Source organism: Macaca fascicularis, chromosome 15, assembly GCF_037993035.2.
Source record: "Macaca fascicularis isolate 582-1 chromosome 15, T2T-MFA8v1.1".
NCBI lineage: Eukaryota > Metazoa > Chordata > Mammalia > Primates > Cercopithecidae > Macaca > Macaca fascicularis.
Genome location: NC_088389.1, coordinates 41,792,342 through 41,812,131, shown reverse-complemented (window position 1 = coordinate 41,812,131; position 19,790 = coordinate 41,792,342). Strand labels below are relative to the sequence as shown.

Sequence of the window (19,790 nt, the reverse complement as noted above, 5' to 3'; positions counted from 1 at the left end):
AGGAGAGATGCAATCTAGGCAAGATGGAAATCTGGCAGGAAGCAGTCCTTGGAATTGTGATTCCCAGGACATGACCCGACTTTGCAAGGGGCGAGGTTATTAAAACAGACCTAAAATAGGGATAAGATAGGCAGAATATAGGATATCACTTAATAGCATATGATTATAAACAAGTTGCTTTACCTTCCTATGCCTCAGATTCACCATCTGTAAAATCAACATGTAAATACTAGCAGCCATGTAGGGATGTTTTGATTCTCAAATAAGAAATTCATGAAAAGTGTTTAGCCTAAGGCCCCATATTCTATTAATGGATGCTGTTATTATTATTATTATTATTATTATTATTATTTTGTCAAGAGTGAAAGAAGTAGGGAGAAGCAAGTGGCAGGGAGGCAGAGATCCACTGTACATGCAGCATCAGAAAGGGGTTTGCTCACGTGTAATGGAGTTTCTGCTCAGGTTTTAAAATGAAGAAACATGATCACACCTAAGAATCTGGTGTGGTGCTTTCCCACCTCTGTGCTTTTGTTTATATTTATTTTTCCTGAATGGCTTCCTCACAAACATCTTCATTTTTAGTCATTTGCCATCTGATACTTTTCCAACAGGGTTGCTGTATAGGTTAAATTAAAGAAAAAAAACACATAGTAAGTACATAGTTATCAGTCAATTGATGCTAGTTTTACTGTACATTTTAGTGTAGTCCATTATACTTAGCCAACTGATGTAACCATAGTGGACAATAGAAAGTATTGGATAACTAAACGTGCATTTGATTTCACAAATGAGCAAGACTGATAGAACGTACTCCAGGGGGTCAGTTTACCATTCTCTCCTTGTCTGCCCAGTATTGTAATTGTATAATTATGTCTTCTTTGTATTTTCCAGGGATCTAAATCGTAGCAGTGTGTACCAGTATTGGGTCATAACTATTTCAGGAACTGAAGAGAGTGAGCCGTCACCTGCTGTCACATACATCCATGGAAGTGGGTACTGTGGCGATGGCATTATACAAAAGTAAGTAGATCTAATTAAAGAAAGAAGAGGAGGGATGCTGATTAGGTCAAGAGATGGTTAGGGTGCTGAATAGAAGAGCTTATGACATATTCTTCGATGCATGAGCTGTGAACTACTAGTGGTCCCCAGCAGTCTCTGGATTGGTCTCCAAACAATTTGCTGAACTCAGAAGAAAAGCTATGACTATTTTTTTGAACACATACATTTTGCAACTATGTAATACAACATATGATTGAGACAGAACTACCCTTATGCACCTACTATCATTTGCTCTTGCTCTCAGTTGCTTTATGTGTGCTACAAGGATTCCATTAGATTTTTCCGTCCCAGTCACAGCACACATTCAGTTAACAGGACACAGTTCATCTAGGTTAAAACACTTTTACGTACTTTGCTGGTTACCATTCACATTTGTGAAAACTGCATATTTATTTGTTACCTCTATTGTATCATATTATATAACAATTTACAAAATGGGTCAAAGGCTCATAAAGATAGTGAAGTATTTTAACTCACTACAATGTTTAACCCATAAATAATAAACAGTACTCTGGAGTGAAAATTGAATGTGTATATGAGTACACTGAGGCAAATGAATCAGTAAGTGTGGATTTTATGAGATTATCAATCCATTCATCCTCTTATTCTCAGGACAAGATGCTATGCAACTGGCAAATAGGGAAGGGGAGCCACCAAGACTTTTGCATTGTTTAAAACTCAATAAATAAAGTTTTAAGCGCTTTTCCTCCAGAATAAGAAAAAAAGTTTTCTAGCACAAAATTGAGAGTTTTGTTTCTAGAGGTGGAGAAGAGACCAATAATCTTTCAAAATTATATCTCTTATTGCTAAAATTATGCTCCTCATTGCTAAAGTGTTTATCTGCAAGTCACACTATTGCTAAGAGACTTTTTAAACTATGGACAGATTTAATGATAAATATTACATGTGGAGAAGGCAAAACAAGCTATTGGCAAAATTTCTTCATTAAATAGCACTGTTGGGTGTCACATAATATCTGTGCAATATGGAATTGCAATTACTATTTCTATAAGGGGAGGGGTGGTATGAAAAAAGAATTTGCTTCACAGTTGGATGAAACCACTGATGTGTAGAACATGAATCAACTCGTAGGAGTAGTACATATATGAAAGACACACACTAGATGACTCTTTCTTTCTGTTCATCACTAACACTAAGCTAGAGGGGAAGAACAATTTAATTTGTTTCTGATGATTTTGTGGTATGGAATGTAAACTGGAAACATCAGCTTTAGGATGAAAGGACCAGCTAGGAATACAGCAAGGATGATGCAGTAATGCAAGTGAAAAGAGTTGGCATATAGATACTCATCCACATAGACATCAGTTATTTGCCAGCAGTATTCTTTCTGAATATAACTTAATATTCAAGGCAATAGAAATGTTGCAAACATGATCAGATCATTGGCAAATTATATCTTTTAAACTTGCTGTGTAAAAAGATAGCAGTATTTATAAGATTCTGTTCCTCTTTGCTCCCCACTCCACAACTAAAGTTTGCCAACTGTTAATGAAAAGGTACTAACTCAAGTTATTAAAATAAGAAATGACATTTAAAAAATTGGCACTGATAAGGCACATAATTATTTGCATAATCTCAAGTGACTTTCTGAAGCAGGAACATATATTTATATCATATATATATATACACACACACACACATATATATATATATATGGCTCATATATTTATTTCTTAAATGTCCTACACCTGAAATTTAATATCTGAATTGTCAAAATGTTTAAGATTGAAGAGATTAGTGTAAGGGTTTTTAAGTGTTGCATTATAGTGCAAATCAGCTGATTGCCAAGAATTTGTACAGAATAGTACAGAATAGAAAGCTCCTCACTTTGTTTGAGCTATTTAACATACAATGCTGTGTGTATTTAAGATCCACATTCATATGTAGCAACAGAAAAAGAATATATAGTTTCCAATGCAGTAAAATTGGGGAAAGGGGAACTTCCCGCTCTTCTCTCCCACATTAATTCATCAAATTCCAGGTTTTAATACAGCTACTGTCTGATTGAACATTGAACAATTAAGCGGAGGGCTTTCCATGGAGAAAGTACCCCATCATTTGTGGGTCCAATAATGAACTTCATATCTAGAATATCCAGAAAATATTTGCAGTCATTGCTGATAACTCATAATTGTGATTTGGGAATTTCTAATTTAGCCCAATTTTTTTTTTCAAGTCGCCAGATTTCGATTCTCATCTGCTGCTCATCTCAGCTCATGGTGGAAACAGATATAGATGCATTGGTTAAACACTGCAAATGATATCATTCTTGCTGATCTAAAACTATTAGTATCATAATTATTATTAATTTTAAATAGTATACTTAATTTAATACAGTTTTTTTTTTTTAGTATTTTTACCTAGAATTAGTATCTTGCATAAACATCAAACACATGTTCAGTTACCTGTAGATATCAAATATTTGTTGATATACTTTGTAGGAAACTAAATATAGCTTACAGATGTTTCCCTAAGTGGGGATGGGGAGTGGGGGGAAGGAAAACTTTGGGGAAAAGAAGGGATATCATCTTAGCTAATAGGATTTTTCCTGGAATGATGCAAGTTACTTTGCTCTGTCTGTAAAAGAATTTACGAAGAAATATGGATAGATGCAGCACTCAGTGAGGCCCTTAATGGATGAGTGCTGTCTTAAATGATCCATAGCAGCAGATCCTACATTTCATAGATCGGGTAAAGGTGAAGGCAATGGATGAGCGTTTTGATAATGGCAATAATATTTATACACACTTCTTGAGCCTCTACTGTTCATGAAGCACTGTGCTGCATTATTGTCTCCTTGACTTCTTCCACCCAACAGCCATGTGAGATAGGTCTTATTATAATACTTTACAGATAAACAACTAATGCACAAAGAGATTATAGAGGTTTTCTCAAGCTTCCATGTCTGGTAAGATGTAGAACCAGTACATGAACAGAGGGCCCAAATTCTCATCTGGATTCCCCATTGCATTGTTGTGCGATGTGACAACTCTGCAAAACTAACAAGTAAAGGAGTGGCTACATGCTGTCTGTTGTATCCTAGGCACTGTGCCAGAAACTGAGGTGCTAGGATGATGAAGACTCTGTCACTTCCTTTGGCAAATTACAGTCTCTTATAAGGGGCTCTCAAGTAACAGGCAAAGGCAGTCAGTTTGACAAGTGCTGTGATAGATGGAGCAAGATGTCTATGGACACAGAGAAAGATGGCCACCTGCTCCAGCCCCAGAGGTCAAATAAGGTTTCGCAGAACCTCTTTATCTAATGATAGATCTGTCATGCCTAGAAGATATTTGTAGTGACCCGAATGTTTTGTTTAAACCAGTAGAACACTGTTTGGGTGGCAATGGAAGGGAGGTTGAAAGTAAGCTTTGTGGCTTAGGGAACCAGCCCAGGTATTTTTTTTTTTTTTTTTAAGTCTTTTCCAAAACAACCCATGAATTAGCTTAGAAGCACAAGGTCATCAGCAATTTCCAGCAAGCAAGATCCACTGCCAGAGAATGCTGAGACCAGCTAGAAATACAAACTTCTTTGCTCATAGGTGTGCAGACAGGAGAGGACTTGGGTGGCTCTTTGGAGATCAATGCAATGCCCTAGACATCCTAAGGATTGATTGCAAGGCATTATCCTGCTACTCTGACACCTCTTAAAAGCAACAAACATTGTCCAGTGTTAATTGCCTGGGTGAAAGGAGAAGTCTAAGGCCTCTTCCATGCTGTGACAGGTCCCAGCTGGTCTCTGGGGAGGGAGGGACAGCTGTCACACACTCTGCAGAGACCTCCCAAAGCAAAGTGGGAATGGGGACTGTGACTCCTTGAGCATCTTCTATGTGTCACCCACTGTACTGACCACTTTAAGCTACTCAGAGGAGTAGGACTAATTATTTCCATTTTAGCACATGAGAAAACTGAAGTTCAGCATCCACAGGAGCACTGTTTAATGGATTTTTCTGCAATGATGGAAATGTGTTCTGTGCTGTTCTTTACAGTAGCCACTAGCTACATGTGGTTCCTGAATACTTGAAATGTGGCTACTATGACTGAGGATTGGAATTTTAGTTATAATTCATTTCAATTAATTTAAATTTAAATCATCACAGAAATATCAGATCAAGAGGTCAAGTGACTTAGTCAAAATTATACAGTTAGTTTGAGACATGGGGTTCTAAACCCAAGTGTTTTGTTTTTTGAAGGATGATCGTTTTCCAGAAAGCAATAACCCATCCAGACTTTCAGGTTTTGCTGTTCCTTCTTGTTACCTAAACCCAATTCAAAGATCATTGCTCATTTTCTGCCCATCCCAACCTTTGCAAAATCATCCTTAGGTGATGGAAATAATTCCAACAAAAACAAAGGGAGCATTAATATTTCTTAACAGTGTAGTCTCGCAGCCCTTGGAGTTCTTGACACCAAGAAATGACACACCCAATGGAGAAAGCAAAACTTTCCAATGGAAGGGTGACTAAACTTGCATGTATGAATGAAAAAAAAATTGTTACCTTTAAGTATATTGGGAGAATAAGAAGGATATCAAGGCAGGGAGTGGTGAAGGAACAGAATCTCTACATTTTCCTTCAAATATGCTCTTTTAAGATCAGAAACAAGAAAATGTCCATGAGACTTCCTAGATGCTGTGAGAGCAAGACCATTTATTTGTTCATTAGTTCTTCCATGTGTTACTCCCATCTGACTTGTTAACTGACTCAGAGAATCTCAGAGAATGAGTTGGAATCAGGAATTCCACTTTGTCATCAGAAACACAAAGCAAAGCAAATGTGAAAGTATCTTATAAGTCTACACCTTTTAGAAATCTCATCTTGAAGATGAAGAAAGAGACTCAGACAGAGAAAGGGATTTGTGCAAGGTCTCACTGACAGTTCATGGCCCAGGGAGGGACTTTTCCATGTCCAGCCATGGTTTTGAGACTAAATTGGCACATTTCTCTTCCATATCTGCTCTGCAGAGACCAAGGTGAAGAATGCGATGACTTGAACAAGATCAATGGTGACGGCTGCTCCCTTTTCTGCCGACAAGAAGTTTCCTTCAATTGTATTGGTACGTCTTTTTCATTTCTCGTGGCCTTCATGAAGAAGTGAACGGTGCAGAATGGTTGGTTAACAATAGTTATGACTAAATGATGATTCACTCCTTTGTATTACACCTGTTTATTGAGTGCCTCCTACGTGCCAGGCACTGTTTTCAGTATCAGGAAATACAGCAGTGAAAAAACAAACAAAGCAATCCCTCAAGAGCTTAAGCTCTCATAGATGATGCCAGTGACGGGTAACTTCTTTTGATCAAGCTTTACCTTACAAACATCCCTGCTTTTCTTCACACTAAATGTCCAGGATGGGTATTACTGGAGATGTTTTAAGGCTTTTATTCCTACTTCAGAGATAAGAAAAAATCAAATGCCAGAAAAATTTCAGAAGTTGTCCAGAGTTATACAGGTCAAAGGTGATTAAAGACAGAATCAGAACTTGAACCTGATTTTGTCTGATTCTCAAGCTCAACTCATTTTGCTTTGCAACCTCCAGCCGGGATCCAGGAACTACCAGGGTCCCCTCTGCAGACTCAGAAACTTGGACAGTCTCTCCGATCTGAGAAAGGAGGAATAGCAGACCAGCCTGTGTTTAGGAAGCAAATGTCCTTTTCCCACCTTCACCAAGCCGTTTGGGAAATTTGTTTTCCTCTGCCTTCTCTTGGAGTCTGGCTGATCTTGTTGTTTCAGCCCCACTTGGGAGGCCCTGGTCAGCCCCGGGCTGGTAAACAGACAGGGCTTGGGGGGCAGGGGTGGAATTTTGAGCTGGCCCAGATGAGATCATACTTCCTTTAAGATGCAAATCGATACCTGAAGATCAAAGGTCCCCCAGCTAATCCCCTGGGCTGGAGGTGAAAACTAATCACAATTCATTTGCAAGTACAAAAGACAGAGGTGCTCTATCTGAAGAGAGAAGGGGCAGTTACAAGGGGATGAAAACCTTCGTGGGAAGATTTCTCACTGACAGGCAATTTTCCAAGACTAAAGAGGAAAAGATAGCATTGCATCCTCGCATCTGCAGTGCATTACAGGGGTGCATTTAGACATTCTGCCAGTAGATTGTGAGCTCCGTGACGGTGAAGACCATATATCACGTGTGTCTTATTCAATTCTCAACACACATTTGTTGAGCACCTACTATCTTCTTGGCACCCAGTAGGGGCTAAGCAACACAATTGAAGTGCTCTGTAAATATTTATGGTTGGAAGATAAGAAGATGCCCCAGAAGGAAGGACACGGGAGTTTCTAGGCAGGGCCTTGGGTTTTAAATTGCCAAAAAATTTTCTCTCCTCTGTGGATTTGAGTATGGTCTGGTCCGTAGTAAAAGCTTGATACTAGCCTAGTGGTGTGGTGGAAAGAACTTTGGATTAAAATTAGGAAAACCAGGTTCTAGTGCCAGCTGTGCTGAGAACTTACATAACTCTGGCCAAGTGGCTTCCTTAGTCTTGGCCTCAGTTTACCTACTGTAAATTTTTAAATGATTGGGTTAAGTGGTCTTAACTTAAACTTAAGAGCCTTACCTGCGCTTCTGTTGTGTGATTTTTTCGAGGTGGGTGACTGAATTCCTTCTAATTGTGAGCTCTACCTGAGCCAAACTCTTACCTTTGTCATCATCCTTATGGCAACTAACACTAGTCCCAGACCATGGTGAAAAATATCTGCCTATTTAACTTGCACTGATGTGGCATGTAACTTATGTGCTTCTGGAAAGAAAGTAGGATGGGATGAAGGTAGGATGTGGTACCCTGAAAAGGATGCTTGAGCCTTGACATTCATCTGCTGTGTTGCTTCAGAACTATGCAATGATCAGGAAAAATAAGGGCATCTCTAATAGGTAGAAGCTCCTCATCCATGGAAGGGGTCTGCAAACTGTGGTCCCTAGGCCATAACGAACCTACTCCCTGTAATTGTAAATAAAGATTTATTGGCACACAGTCACACTCATTACTTTGCATATTGACTGTGGCTGCTTTCATGCTACAGTGAAAGAGTTGAGTGATGGCAGCAGAGATTCCATGGCCCAAAGAAACTAAAATATTTATTATCTGGTATTTTACCTATGAAGTTTATCAACCCCTGTTCCATGGATTTGGGATATTTTATATGCTTGTTTACTGGAGCCAGGTGCAGATAGTAGGTGAAAATCATAATGTGGTTCACCATTTCTTATTAACAAAAAACTGCATTTTAAACATACAGTGTAGCTGGAAGTGGTGACGGGCACGCATAATCCCAGCTACTTGGGAGGCTGAGGCAGGAGAAGCACTTGAACCCAGGAGACAGAGGTTGTGGTGAGCCGAAATCGCGCCATTGCATTCCAGCCTGGGTGACAGAGTGGGACCCTGTCTCAAAACAAAATGAAAAAAATGAGGGAGTTTCCGAGAGGATGAGACTGAGATCCTCCTAGGTTCATTTTGTAGACTGTTATTCTCTACCAGATTCTGTGTTCTGCTGCTGATGATGATATTTGCTGAATACTTCTTATATACCAAGCACATTTATAAACTCTTATTCTCATAACAACTCTTGTACTGAACTGCCCTTTCAAAAGAGGAAGTTGAGGCATGGGGTGATGATCTAAGGATACACAGTTAAGTGGTGGAGCTGGAATTTAAACCCAGAGAGCCTGACTCCAGAGCTCACTATGGTAAGTTACCTGCCAAAAAAGATAGCTCCTGGTCTTGCAGGCTTTCAGGGTGAATGAAAAAAAAAAATTGTGAATCAAGTCATGTCACAAATTAATGGAACGGAATACAAAACCATCAGTGGTGTGGACAGTGTCCAGGGAAGGCTCTCTGTTACCCCTGTATGTTGAGTGGAGTTTATGTTAGAGGAAAGCCTTCAGCTACGCCCTTCACTGGCCACTTAAAATCTCATTATAGACACTCACAGAGATACAGGCATTCCAGAGATCCCAGCTCCCAGGGACTACATTCCAAGGACAAATCGTGTAGCTCAAGTCTAGAAAACTATCTTCCTCTGAAAGGAACAGCTGAAAAATAGACAGTGAATCCTTACTCCCAGCAGACCAATCTTTAATGAGTCAGAGAAATGAGACAAGTGTGGGAGGCTGTGCTGAGGTTGACATTGTTTCCATGATTGCATTTGTTAAGACAGTGGTCAAGATAGCAGCCAGGAGATCAGGCATACCATGACTTAGATGTGTAACTGGCTAAGCCTCAGTGTTCTCATGTAGAAAATGGTAAAAGTCCTAGAACCCAACAGTGGAAGTTATTTACCAATATTTTTGGATGCTATCTATCAGAATTTCCTTCCTAGACTTAGGAGATAATTATTCTAATAAGGAAAAACCCAACGCTTAGTATAGAAGTTGATTATCCGCCGGGCGCGGTGGCTCAAGCCTGTAATCCCAGCACTTTGGGAGGCCGAGGCGGGTGGATCACGAGGTCAGGAGATCGAGACCATCCTGGCTAACATGGTGAAACCCCGTCTCTACTAAAAATACAAAAAAAACTAGCCGGGCGAGGTGGCGGGTGCCTGTAGTCCCAGCTACTCGGAGGCTGAGGCAGGAGAATGGCGTAAACCCGGGAGGCGGAGCTTGCAGTGAGCCCAGATCGCGCCACTGCACTCCAGCCTGGGTGACACAGCGAGACTCTGTCTCAAAAAAAAAAAAAAAAAAGAAGTTGATTATCCAAGCGTCTCCTCCCGGTCTTCCTGGTAGCTTGAGTGTGGGTATATAAAACCTAGGCTTTCCCTCTGCCCTCCAATCAGACACACCAACCCAAGACTTTGAATTGGAAGCTAGTAGTCCTTAGACTTAGGGATACTGTAGACACCCTTTTGCTGAGGATGGTGGGAGTAGCCACATCCATATCAGCCTCCTAAGTACCAGGGAAGGCATCTAGCATCAAAGCTGAGATAGCTATGCACAGCACCAGCTCTGGATCCACTCACTAAACTAGTTTTGGGACATAATCTTGGGCTTGGAATTGAGTTTCAGAGCACAAAGTCCTGGCTCTCCAGAGAGTGTTCCATATGTACCCAATATTCTTCGAGTAAATTTTGCTTGTTTGTTTTGCTTAATTTATCCAAAGTTGTTTTTTGTTGACTGTCACTCAGAGTCTTGACTGAAAATTATTGCCATAGATAATGTGAGATTTAACCCCATTTCTAGCAAGTTGGATGTGCTTGATGCACATGAGCTATTACTTTTTTCCGTGTGTGTTTGTGTGGAATGTTGGGGGCACAGGATACCAGCAACAACCACCATTTATGGATACCCACTAAGTGATTTGTTCTTCATATGCACTTCTGTTTTCTGTGAACTACAGGTGGTCTCTTGTTTCCATATGTGAGATCTGAGGTCTCTTATAACATCTTCACTTGCACTAGGTCACACAGCACACAGAGGTGTGATCCTGTCTCCAGTCTGAGTAGAGAACCCTGCTTTTTCTACTCCTCTGCCTCTCCATTTGAATGACTTTCTTCCTTCCTTCCACCATTCTTTCCTTTTTCTTCTTTTCTCTTCACCTCTTCCTCTTCCCCCCTTTTCCTCTCCTCCTCCTCTTCTTCCTTCACTCCTTCTTCTGCCTCTTATTCTTCTCCTTTTTCTCCTTCTCTTCCTCTACCTCTTCCACCTTTTTCTCCTTCTCCTGCTTCCATTTAGAAAGGCTGATGTTTTCTCTGGCTTAGTAACACCAGCGTTAGGGTGGGTGACAGATTTATGGTGACATTCCCATTCACTTTTCAGAAGCCCACACATCCGGAAATATTCCCAAGGTGCCAATGTGTTATTATGCAACACCCTGGGGACTTCCTGTTCTCAATTTCCCACCCCTGGTGCCCTCATCCCCCAGCACATAATAAGTTGCTTGTTAAAATGAACACCACCCACATGACCTCCCAAGCAATGCAGGCTTCTTCCCCTTGCAATGTGGAAGTTATCTTGTCTTTTTTCCCCCTCTTTTAAAAATATAACATACACCAGGCCTGAGGTTTCAGTGAAAAAATGTGATATCAGTAAAATGATAACTCCCCGCAACAGGCACTGGCTGCAGGCATTGTTCACAGCATTGGGAATTCTGTCTCTAAAGCACTGAGTCATAAACTACAGACAGGCTGCTGATAAAAGCTGAAGGAGGTGGGGTAACAGTCAAATTAGTCAGACAAAATGTGAAGGGTCCCCAAAAGGGGTTATACTTTGTAATATATCTTTAGCTGGTGCTGGAAGCGTGCGACCTTCTGAGATGGAATCTAGTGCATTACAGGAGATGCAGCTGTGGAGACGCCCTCGTGTTCTGTTTTCACTTCCCACCCTGTATTCTTCAGCATAGCCGGGTCCAGGTCCTAGTTTAGACCTAGAGGCCTCCTGGCTGTAGCTTAGCATCTCAGAGTCTCAGTTTCTCCCTTTGTGAAATTAGGGAGACTGGACTGAGGACTCTAAAGCTTCTTCCCTCACCTGATACTGAGGAATCTCTGATTTGTCAAACAGCTATTTAAAGGTTTTGGGTTTCAAATCCTGCTTGACGCTGATATATAGTTAAGAAAACAAAGCGAAAGGGACCCCCACGTCGTCTTTCCCAGATGTAGAGGCATTCCCTGTGTGTCTCTTTTTCTCCCTCCTTCCACACTCCTCTTCTCTCCCCTACTCCTGCTATTAGCATCACTTTGTGATCCCTGACACAGCATCCCCAGCCCTGTCCTAGAGCCAAGGCCAGTAACTCAATTAGCAACCCCCAGCCCCAGCTCCCTCCCCTCCTCTGTGAGGCACATCAAGCGGGGGAGAAGAATCGGTCCGCCTCCCCACCAGTTGCTGGGAGGGGCAGGGGTTCACCGAGCCTTGTGGCCCCTCTGTCAGGCTGCTCTGGCCTGCTCTGAGCCAAGGCGAGAAAGGAAAACAAGAAGATGAATCGCCCCGTCTTCTTAGTGGAGGTTCCGATGAGACTTTAGAACAACAGTGACTGAAAAGGAAAACAGCATCTGCTGGAGGAGAGGGGGAAGAGTGGGCTCTGCTGGGAGTTGCATTTATTATTATTTTTCTTTCTAACAATGTGAAATCATAATAGATGATCCACCTCTCACCTTAAAAAAATTAAAATTAAGAAAACAAAATAAAACTTCTCCAGACTGCATGTATTCAATCAGACCTCCCTCCATGGAAAACGTAGTAACTTTTCCCAGAACACATTTTTGAAATAAAGCTTCCCTTGGCTTGAAGGCAGGCCTATGAAAGAAGAAAAAGAAAGAGGAATATAGATGGGGGTCATGGTGGTAGTCTTTAAGGCGATGACGAGGGTGATAATACGTCAGCTAGATTGGTGGCATTCTTAACACCGAAGTAATGACATAGGGTATCACTGTTAAGAACACGGATTCTGGGTGGAAAGCCTGTCCCTGACACTTAGCTTGTGTCACAGTTTTCTCATTCATAAAATGGGTTAGTAAGTTCCTACTTCTTAGAATTATCGCGAGGAAAAACAAGTTTATATTTGTAAAGCATTTAAAATGGTGACACCTGACAAGTATGTCAGTAGATGTGTTTGCTACTGATGCTATTATTGTCATAATTAATTTTTTATTTTTAATTTTAATTTTTTATTTTTTTGAGACAGAATCTCACTCTGTCACCCAGCTGGGGTGCAGTAGCATGATCTGGACTCACTGCAACCTCCACCTCCCGGGTTCAAGTGATTCTCCTGCCTCAGCCTCCCAAGTAGCTGGGATTATAGATGCGTGCCACCACACCCTGCTACTTTTTGTAGAGACAGAGTTTCACCATGTTGGACAGGCTGGTCTCGAACTCCTGACCTCAAGTGATCTGCCTGCCTTGGCCTCCCAAAGTGCTGAGATTACAAGCGTGAGCCACCATGCCCGACCAATTAATGTGATTAATTCAGAAGTTGTATCCATCTTCCCAGAAACCCTATGAGATAAATAATGTTATCCCTGTTTTGTAGAGGAAAAAACTGTGGTTCAGAGAGATTTAGTAACTTGCCTACAGTTACACAGAGAAATAGCAAACATGAGATTCACAACATCTAAGCAGAGTCTACACGTTTTAACTATGAAGTTATTCCGTTTATTAGATACCCAACTGTGCCAGTTTTTCTGCTAAGAACTGTTTGTAAAAGTGATTTCATTCACCCTCCCAGCAACTCTGTAGAGTCAAAATAATTACACCATTTTGCTGATTAGAAAATTGAGGCGTTGAGAGTTTAAGTGAATATCTAAAGTCATATAGCCAGGTAGGTCAAAGAAGGAGACTTCAGAGTTTGTCTGCCCTGAAGCCCACAGCAAGAGAGTGTTTCTCCTTTCCACTATCTCTGTTTGGTGCCATTGAACCACAGCAGGAAACAAAAGTGAATGCACATGTTCTTGTGCCATTTTCATGAATCATGAAACAATCATTTTCAGTTATTATCACCCTATAAATGTTCCATGGCATAAAGCCCATACCCCCAATGGAAGGTCATACTGTATTTTAGGCTATATTTTTATTTTTAACAGATCACCCTCCATTGACAGTAGCCAAATCATTTTTTTTTTAGCATAAAATGTGTTTGGCACTTAATAAGGTTGTCATAGCAATGTTGGAGACAGAGGAGCTTGAGTTCAAATATCTATTGGTTGCAATTACTACATGGATCATTTTAGGCATCTCTCAATCCCTCTGAGTCTCAGTGTCCTCTTCTGAAAAATGGACGTAATTATAACACCTACAGTTTTGTTTAGAAAAAGAATGAGATAACATCCATAGAGTGTTTAGCACAATGCACAACAGTTATTGGACAATCAAGGATGTCAGTTAATGCCACCTCTTCTTCCCCTTCCTCATTGCCTATCTCAATTGTGAGTGACGCAAAGGCATTTGACCCATCATCTGCAAAAATGGTCCTGAACCAAATCCTGATGCTAAATTACAGTGGTACCATTTGCAAAATGACCGAATCTCCTAGTTCTCAGTTTCCCCACTGTAAAATAATGAGGGAATTTGATGAGCTCCCAGGGAGCTTTCAGCTCTGATTTTTAGGATTTAAATCCCAGGTTGTTATTGTTTTAAAACTGGTGCATTTTAAAAGAAATCAGGGCTTGGGGAAGAGAAAGGAATTCCTTTCACCCAAAGGGTCAAAGGGGGTCACTGAGGGGACAAAAGAGCAGGAAAAGGAGGCGATGGGGCGGAAGGCTGACGTGCGGGCAGCACCAAAGATCTGAAGTACTCAACAGGGAGGTCTGATGGATGCATTCAAACACCCTTGAGTCAGCACCGGTTAGGATCAAGCTTGCCATCCTGCCTCAGACCAAGGCTTACCACCTCCTTTGGAAACCCGGGAGGCCTACCCCACAGAGAGGCAAGGCTGGAATGAAAAGAAACAGAACGGCCTCTGACGCCAGAAGGGAGGAATTCTAGCCCGCAGCCCAGGTCAGCTTCCTGACTCTCAGGAAGGGGTCAGGCTCAGGGAACCAACTTGGTGCTTGCTTGAATGTGAGGAATCGAGACCAAACTTTGATGTGTGCCTTTGAAAGGCAGCCAGAGTCCAAGGCAGGTGAATCTGGGTAGCCAAGAACAAGGACTTCATTGTGATATTTAAAGTGACCAGAAATTCATCTGCACATACATATGCCTTGATGTACATCTGTGCAGTTATGACTGAGGCGGCCTGGGAGAGGGTAGAGGCCTCTGGGCTGGGTATCAGGGTCTTTTCTTAGCTCCCGGCTCTCCGTTGTTTCTTGGAGTCCATGTTGGGTTGGAAGAGACATTTAATATTCATGAGCTGTGATCTCTACTTGAAGGGAGTACCCTGAGGGAAATTGAAATATTAAGCAAGTGAGGGATATAGACCTAATTGTATCCTCCTTTTCTTGTTGGACAGAAAAGTAATGTGCCTAAAATAAAATGATGGATGGGCAGTAAGGATTGTGTGAAAACCTCACTGCTAGAGCCTGCAGGAAAAATCAGCTGCTTGCCCCAACATGTGCGGTCAGACCCAGGCAGAAGATTCTGCAAATTGGCTGCTGGATGATGTCATTCATTCATTTAGTTCATATTTTTTGATGCCTGCTGTATGCCAGGCACTGTGCTTGTTTCAAAGAAAACAGCAGTGAAAAAGGAAGGCCAGGGAGGTTAGGAAAAAGACACAAATAATTATTTTAGTGTCATTGTTGAAAATGACACTAAGTGGAAATACTTAGAAGTGTATAACCAAAGGGCCTCCTTTACATTGAGGGGGTCAAGAAGATCTCCTTGAAGATTTGACATTTAAGCTGAGACTTGAGGGTTGAGTAGGATGTGAACCCATTAGGGAGATATGGAACAGGTAACCGAGCAAGGATTGCAAGAAGTTCAGACTATTCGATTCCCAAGGCAGAGAAGAACTTTTGAAGAGGGAAAAGGAAGTCAGCATGGCTGGACTGTAGTGAACAAAGGAGGCATGAGGCGGAAGTCTAGCAGGCTCTGATTTCTCAGGCCCTTGAGGACTATGGTGAGGCTGCTATTTACAGCATGAAGGAAGGAGAAGGAGACTCAAGTGTGTGCCTTCTACACTCTCTACCAAGCCCTGCCCTGGGCATAATAGCCATGTGCATACTTGCACAAACCAGGCATCAGTAAACCACCACCCATGGCCAACCCAACCTGCTGCCTGGTTTCGTAGACAAAGTTTTACTGAAACACAACTATGCTCCTTTGTTTACATATTTGCCACTACAAAGGCGGAATTGAGTCATTCCAACAGAAATCTTGTATGGCCCACAAAGCCAAAATATTTACCATCTGGTCCTTTACTGAAAAATTGTTGACTGCTGGCAGAGATGGATGAGTATACAGTTGGCCTTTCATATCCTTGGATCCTACATCCTCAGATTCAACCAATCTGAGATACAAAATATTTGAAACTAACTGACTAAATAAATAATAACACTACAACAATTTAAAAACAGCGCAAATAGAAAAACAATAAAGTATTTCCAATGTATTAAGTGTTATGAGTAATCTAGAGATGATTTAAAGTACATGGTAGGGTGTGCATAGGTCATAGGCAACTACTAAGGGACTTTGTATAAGGGTCTTGAATATCTTCAGATTTTTATGTCTGTGGGGGTCCTGAAACCAATGCTTCAAAGATACCTAGAGATGACTGTATAAGCAGGTAAAAGTATAGCCAGTTGGGCAGAATAACGCAGATGAGAGAGAGAGAGCGAGGAGTGAGAATCATTTCATCCATCTCCCTCCTGAGTCTATACCAGCATAGCTATAATTTCACTGACTCCTCATGTATTTTACTTCCATATCTGTGTCCCTTACCCTTAAGGGAAGAAGCCATACCATCTACCCTCGTGTCCCAACATCCAACTTGAGCCAATCATTGAGACACTGAAGCAACTGACACTTTGAGGCTAAAAAGGGTGGCCAGAGCAACCCAAACAGATGACCGTCCAAAAGGCTCAGGCAGCATCCAGGATCCTCCCCTGACCAGTGGAAGGGAATGTGTTCATATTTATGGAGAACCTGCTGCAATAGCTCATTTCAAACCCATAGCACCCCTGGCTGCCAGGCATTGTTAACACCATGTTCCAGGTGACACAACAGAGCCCCCAAATGTTTCAGTGACTTTTGAGAATGTGGCCTCCATTCAACAAATATTTATTGAGCTGGGAAACCACCCACCTGACAAGCAAAATCTTCCTGAGTGCTGCATCTTATGCCAGGCCAGCTGCCTCACACTCCACTTAACTATCCTCTTGATTTTCCCAAGGCTACAGGAAGGTGGGGGCCATTATCCCCCATTTTACATGAGGAGAAATTAAGGCTCAAGAAGACGAAGTGGCTTATTCAAAGCAGGTGCTTATTAAGTGGCAGAGTTGAGATTTGAACCAAGATCTGCCCAACTTCAAAACTAAAGTCACCAGATGACCTCCTCCAAAATATGAAACCTTTAGAACAAGAAAGAGCCAGTAAGAAATATACAGTCAATCCTCAATATCTTTGGGGGATTTCTGCCAGGACCTCTGTGATTACCAAAATCTGCTGATGCTCAATTCCCTGATATAAAATGGAGTAGTATTTGCATGTAACCTACAAACAACTTCCTGTATACTTCAAATCATCTCTAGATTACATATAATACCTAATACAATGTAAATGCTACATAAATAGTTGTTATACTGTAATGTTTAGGGAATAAGGACAAGAAAAAATGTCTATACATGTTTAGCAAAGATAGAATTTTATTTTGCATCTCTTGAATTCACAGATGGAGAACCCATGAATATGGAGGGCCAACTGTATAGACTGCATATATTTCCACCCTTTTTCCATCTCACCATCTCAGACAAAAGTCATAGTAGTATACATAACTCAAATTATTAATTTAATTAAATTAATTGGATAAAATTCACTCAAGCTTTTTGTCTATTAATTCCACTGGTTAATCACATTAATCCTATGAGGTAGTTTTAACATTATACAGGCATTATAAGTAAAGAAATGGAGGCGCAGAGATGTTACATTCCCAGTAAGGGATTCTAGCCCTGGAAGTCTCTGGCTCTTAAGCCCTCAGGCTTAACTACTAATTTATGCTACATCTCCATCATTAAGGTTATCTAATAAAGTGTGTACTCTCAAGAGCTGAACAGCCTAGCAGCAAACAGATAATGAGAAGGGGAAACAATGCACGGAGCTAAAGAAATCTTCACATAACAAAAGGATCCCAGGGTCTTTTTAAGAAACACTGTCTGAAGTGTTTGTTTACAGATCATTAAATACTTAACAGAGAAAGAAACTAAAAACCACCAACTTTCTCTAGGCCAATACTGATTAAGTACCAAAGAGATGTTAATATAAAGCAAATAAGAAATTATAATAGTTATTAAAGGACTGAGGGTTTTTTTTTTTTTTTTTTTTTTTCATTTTAACTTACTGGACAGAAAGATAAAATAGCCTAAGTCCAGTGTCTGTCGCTCTGCCCTCAAGCACACGGTTGCTTTTCTCTCTCCTCCAGGCAGCAACCATGGTGGTCCTGCAGTCAGTCTAAAATGCATGTGACCAGGCTCACACTGGTTTTTGTCTATATTAAGCACCTGCTGCATACAAAGCTCCGTGCAATGCAGGGTTAAGCAGCAGAAACCTTTGTTGGAGGGCTACAGAAGGCAGTGGTCATTAAAGATATGAAGGGATTGGTGTTAGAGGCCCCCTGGGAGCAGTGGAAAGCCCCTGGTAGGGGGTTGGTGAGCCTGGGAAAGATTTCTGGACAGTGGGACTCAGATAAGACCAGGTTTGACACTCTGCCACTATAAAGGTCCAGACAGAGGGCTTTTCTTTATACAGTGAGTGCACCAGTCCTAAAGGAAGCTACTCCAGAGAAGTCACAGGGGGATGAGTGGGCAGTTCTTACCCCATGGCAAGCAGTAGTTTCTGGGCAGAGGTATGACATGATGAGAGCAGTATTTTAAAAAAGATCAACCTCCCTGAATGGGATGCTCTTCAAGGGCCAACAAAATACTCTTGGCAAACTGACCCAAAGAGAGATCAGGGAGATTTTAGCTTTCAACAGCAGTCAGAAACTCAGCCCAAATTATCCGTAAGTTTAAATTAAACATCAGCCGCCATTGGCAGGACTCTGAAAGGTCCTGGCTGGAGCTGGTCCCTCAGTTTAGGAGTCCAAAACCACGTATATAACTTGAGTTCAGCCTCATTACCAAGGAAGGGGCCGCACGAGAGTCTGAAATCCCTTTTCCATTTGTCCGTGTGCTTTTTGCCAAGAGAACTTCTAAAGGGACAGGGAGAGAGGAAAAGCTGATTGACCTGCCCCAAAGCACAAGGACCACTTGTCTGCCTCAGGCTTCATCCCCCAAATACCTTTTTCCACCTGAGAAATAGGAGTGCTTTCTTGACTTCATAGGATTGTTATGATATATTGTTTTATTAATTTATCAATTTATTCATTCATCACATAGGCTTTTATTTATTGAGCACCTCTTACGTGCCAGGTTCATGCTAGGCACCAAGGGATGGCTGTGTTTGTGACAGTTCCTGTCTTCCAGAAAGTGATCAACAAATATTTATTATTACGGCTATCAAAAGTAAGACAAAGATTATTACAAAAGTAATAATCTAGTTCTTACTCACAAGTAGAGAGTGACCTGTCTGTCCCTGGAAGAGACTGAGCGAAATTTGACAATCATTCTTTAGGGAAGCCATGCATGAGATTCTATTAAATAGCATGTTCAAGCAGAAATATTTCAGTAGTTTCCTCTTTTGTCTTATCTGGCTCTTTCTTGAAATTCAGAACTCCTGGTACCTGTGAAGTGTTAGCCTCTTCTGTTTTTCTTAACTTCTCTGACCATCCCTCCACAGACCTTCTTTCACCTACTCTTTAAGTATCAGCAGTCTCCAATGTTCCATAACAGGCACACTCTCATTCTCCATTCTCTCCTTGTATGACTCCAAAATCTCTATCTTTAGTCTGTGCTTTTTTTTTTTTTTTTTTTTTTTTGACCCATGAACTTGTATATCTAATTGCTCTACTTGGACGCCCCACGGGAACTCACAGTCAACACATCTTACACAAAGCTTGCCATCTTTCTTTCCAGACCTGCTGCAAGTGTTTTTCCTAATCTCAACTGGTGGCGCCAGTAGCCAACCAGACATTTAAACAGAAGCTTGGGAAACATCCATAACTCTTCCCTCTCTGCCATTTCCCACATCCAAATAATTG

At 41.2% G+C, this 19,790-nt stretch overlaps 1 protein-coding gene across 2 annotated transcripts in view; it reads left to right on the top strand.

Annotated features, from left to right (window-relative positions):
• PAPPA (pappalysin 1) overlaps positions 1-19,790 on the top strand; it is a 246,711-nt gene that overhangs the window by 110,104 nt on the left and 116,817 nt on the right. For both annotated transcript variants that reach the window (XM_015436678.4, XM_074016697.1), the window contains 2 exons: positions 892-1,020; positions 6,040-6,131. In XM_015436678.4, the coding sequence (XP_015292164.2) occupies positions 892-1,020; positions 6,040-6,131 (221 nt within the window). The remainder of the gene's footprint in view (positions 1-891; positions 1,021-6,039; positions 6,132-19,790) is intronic.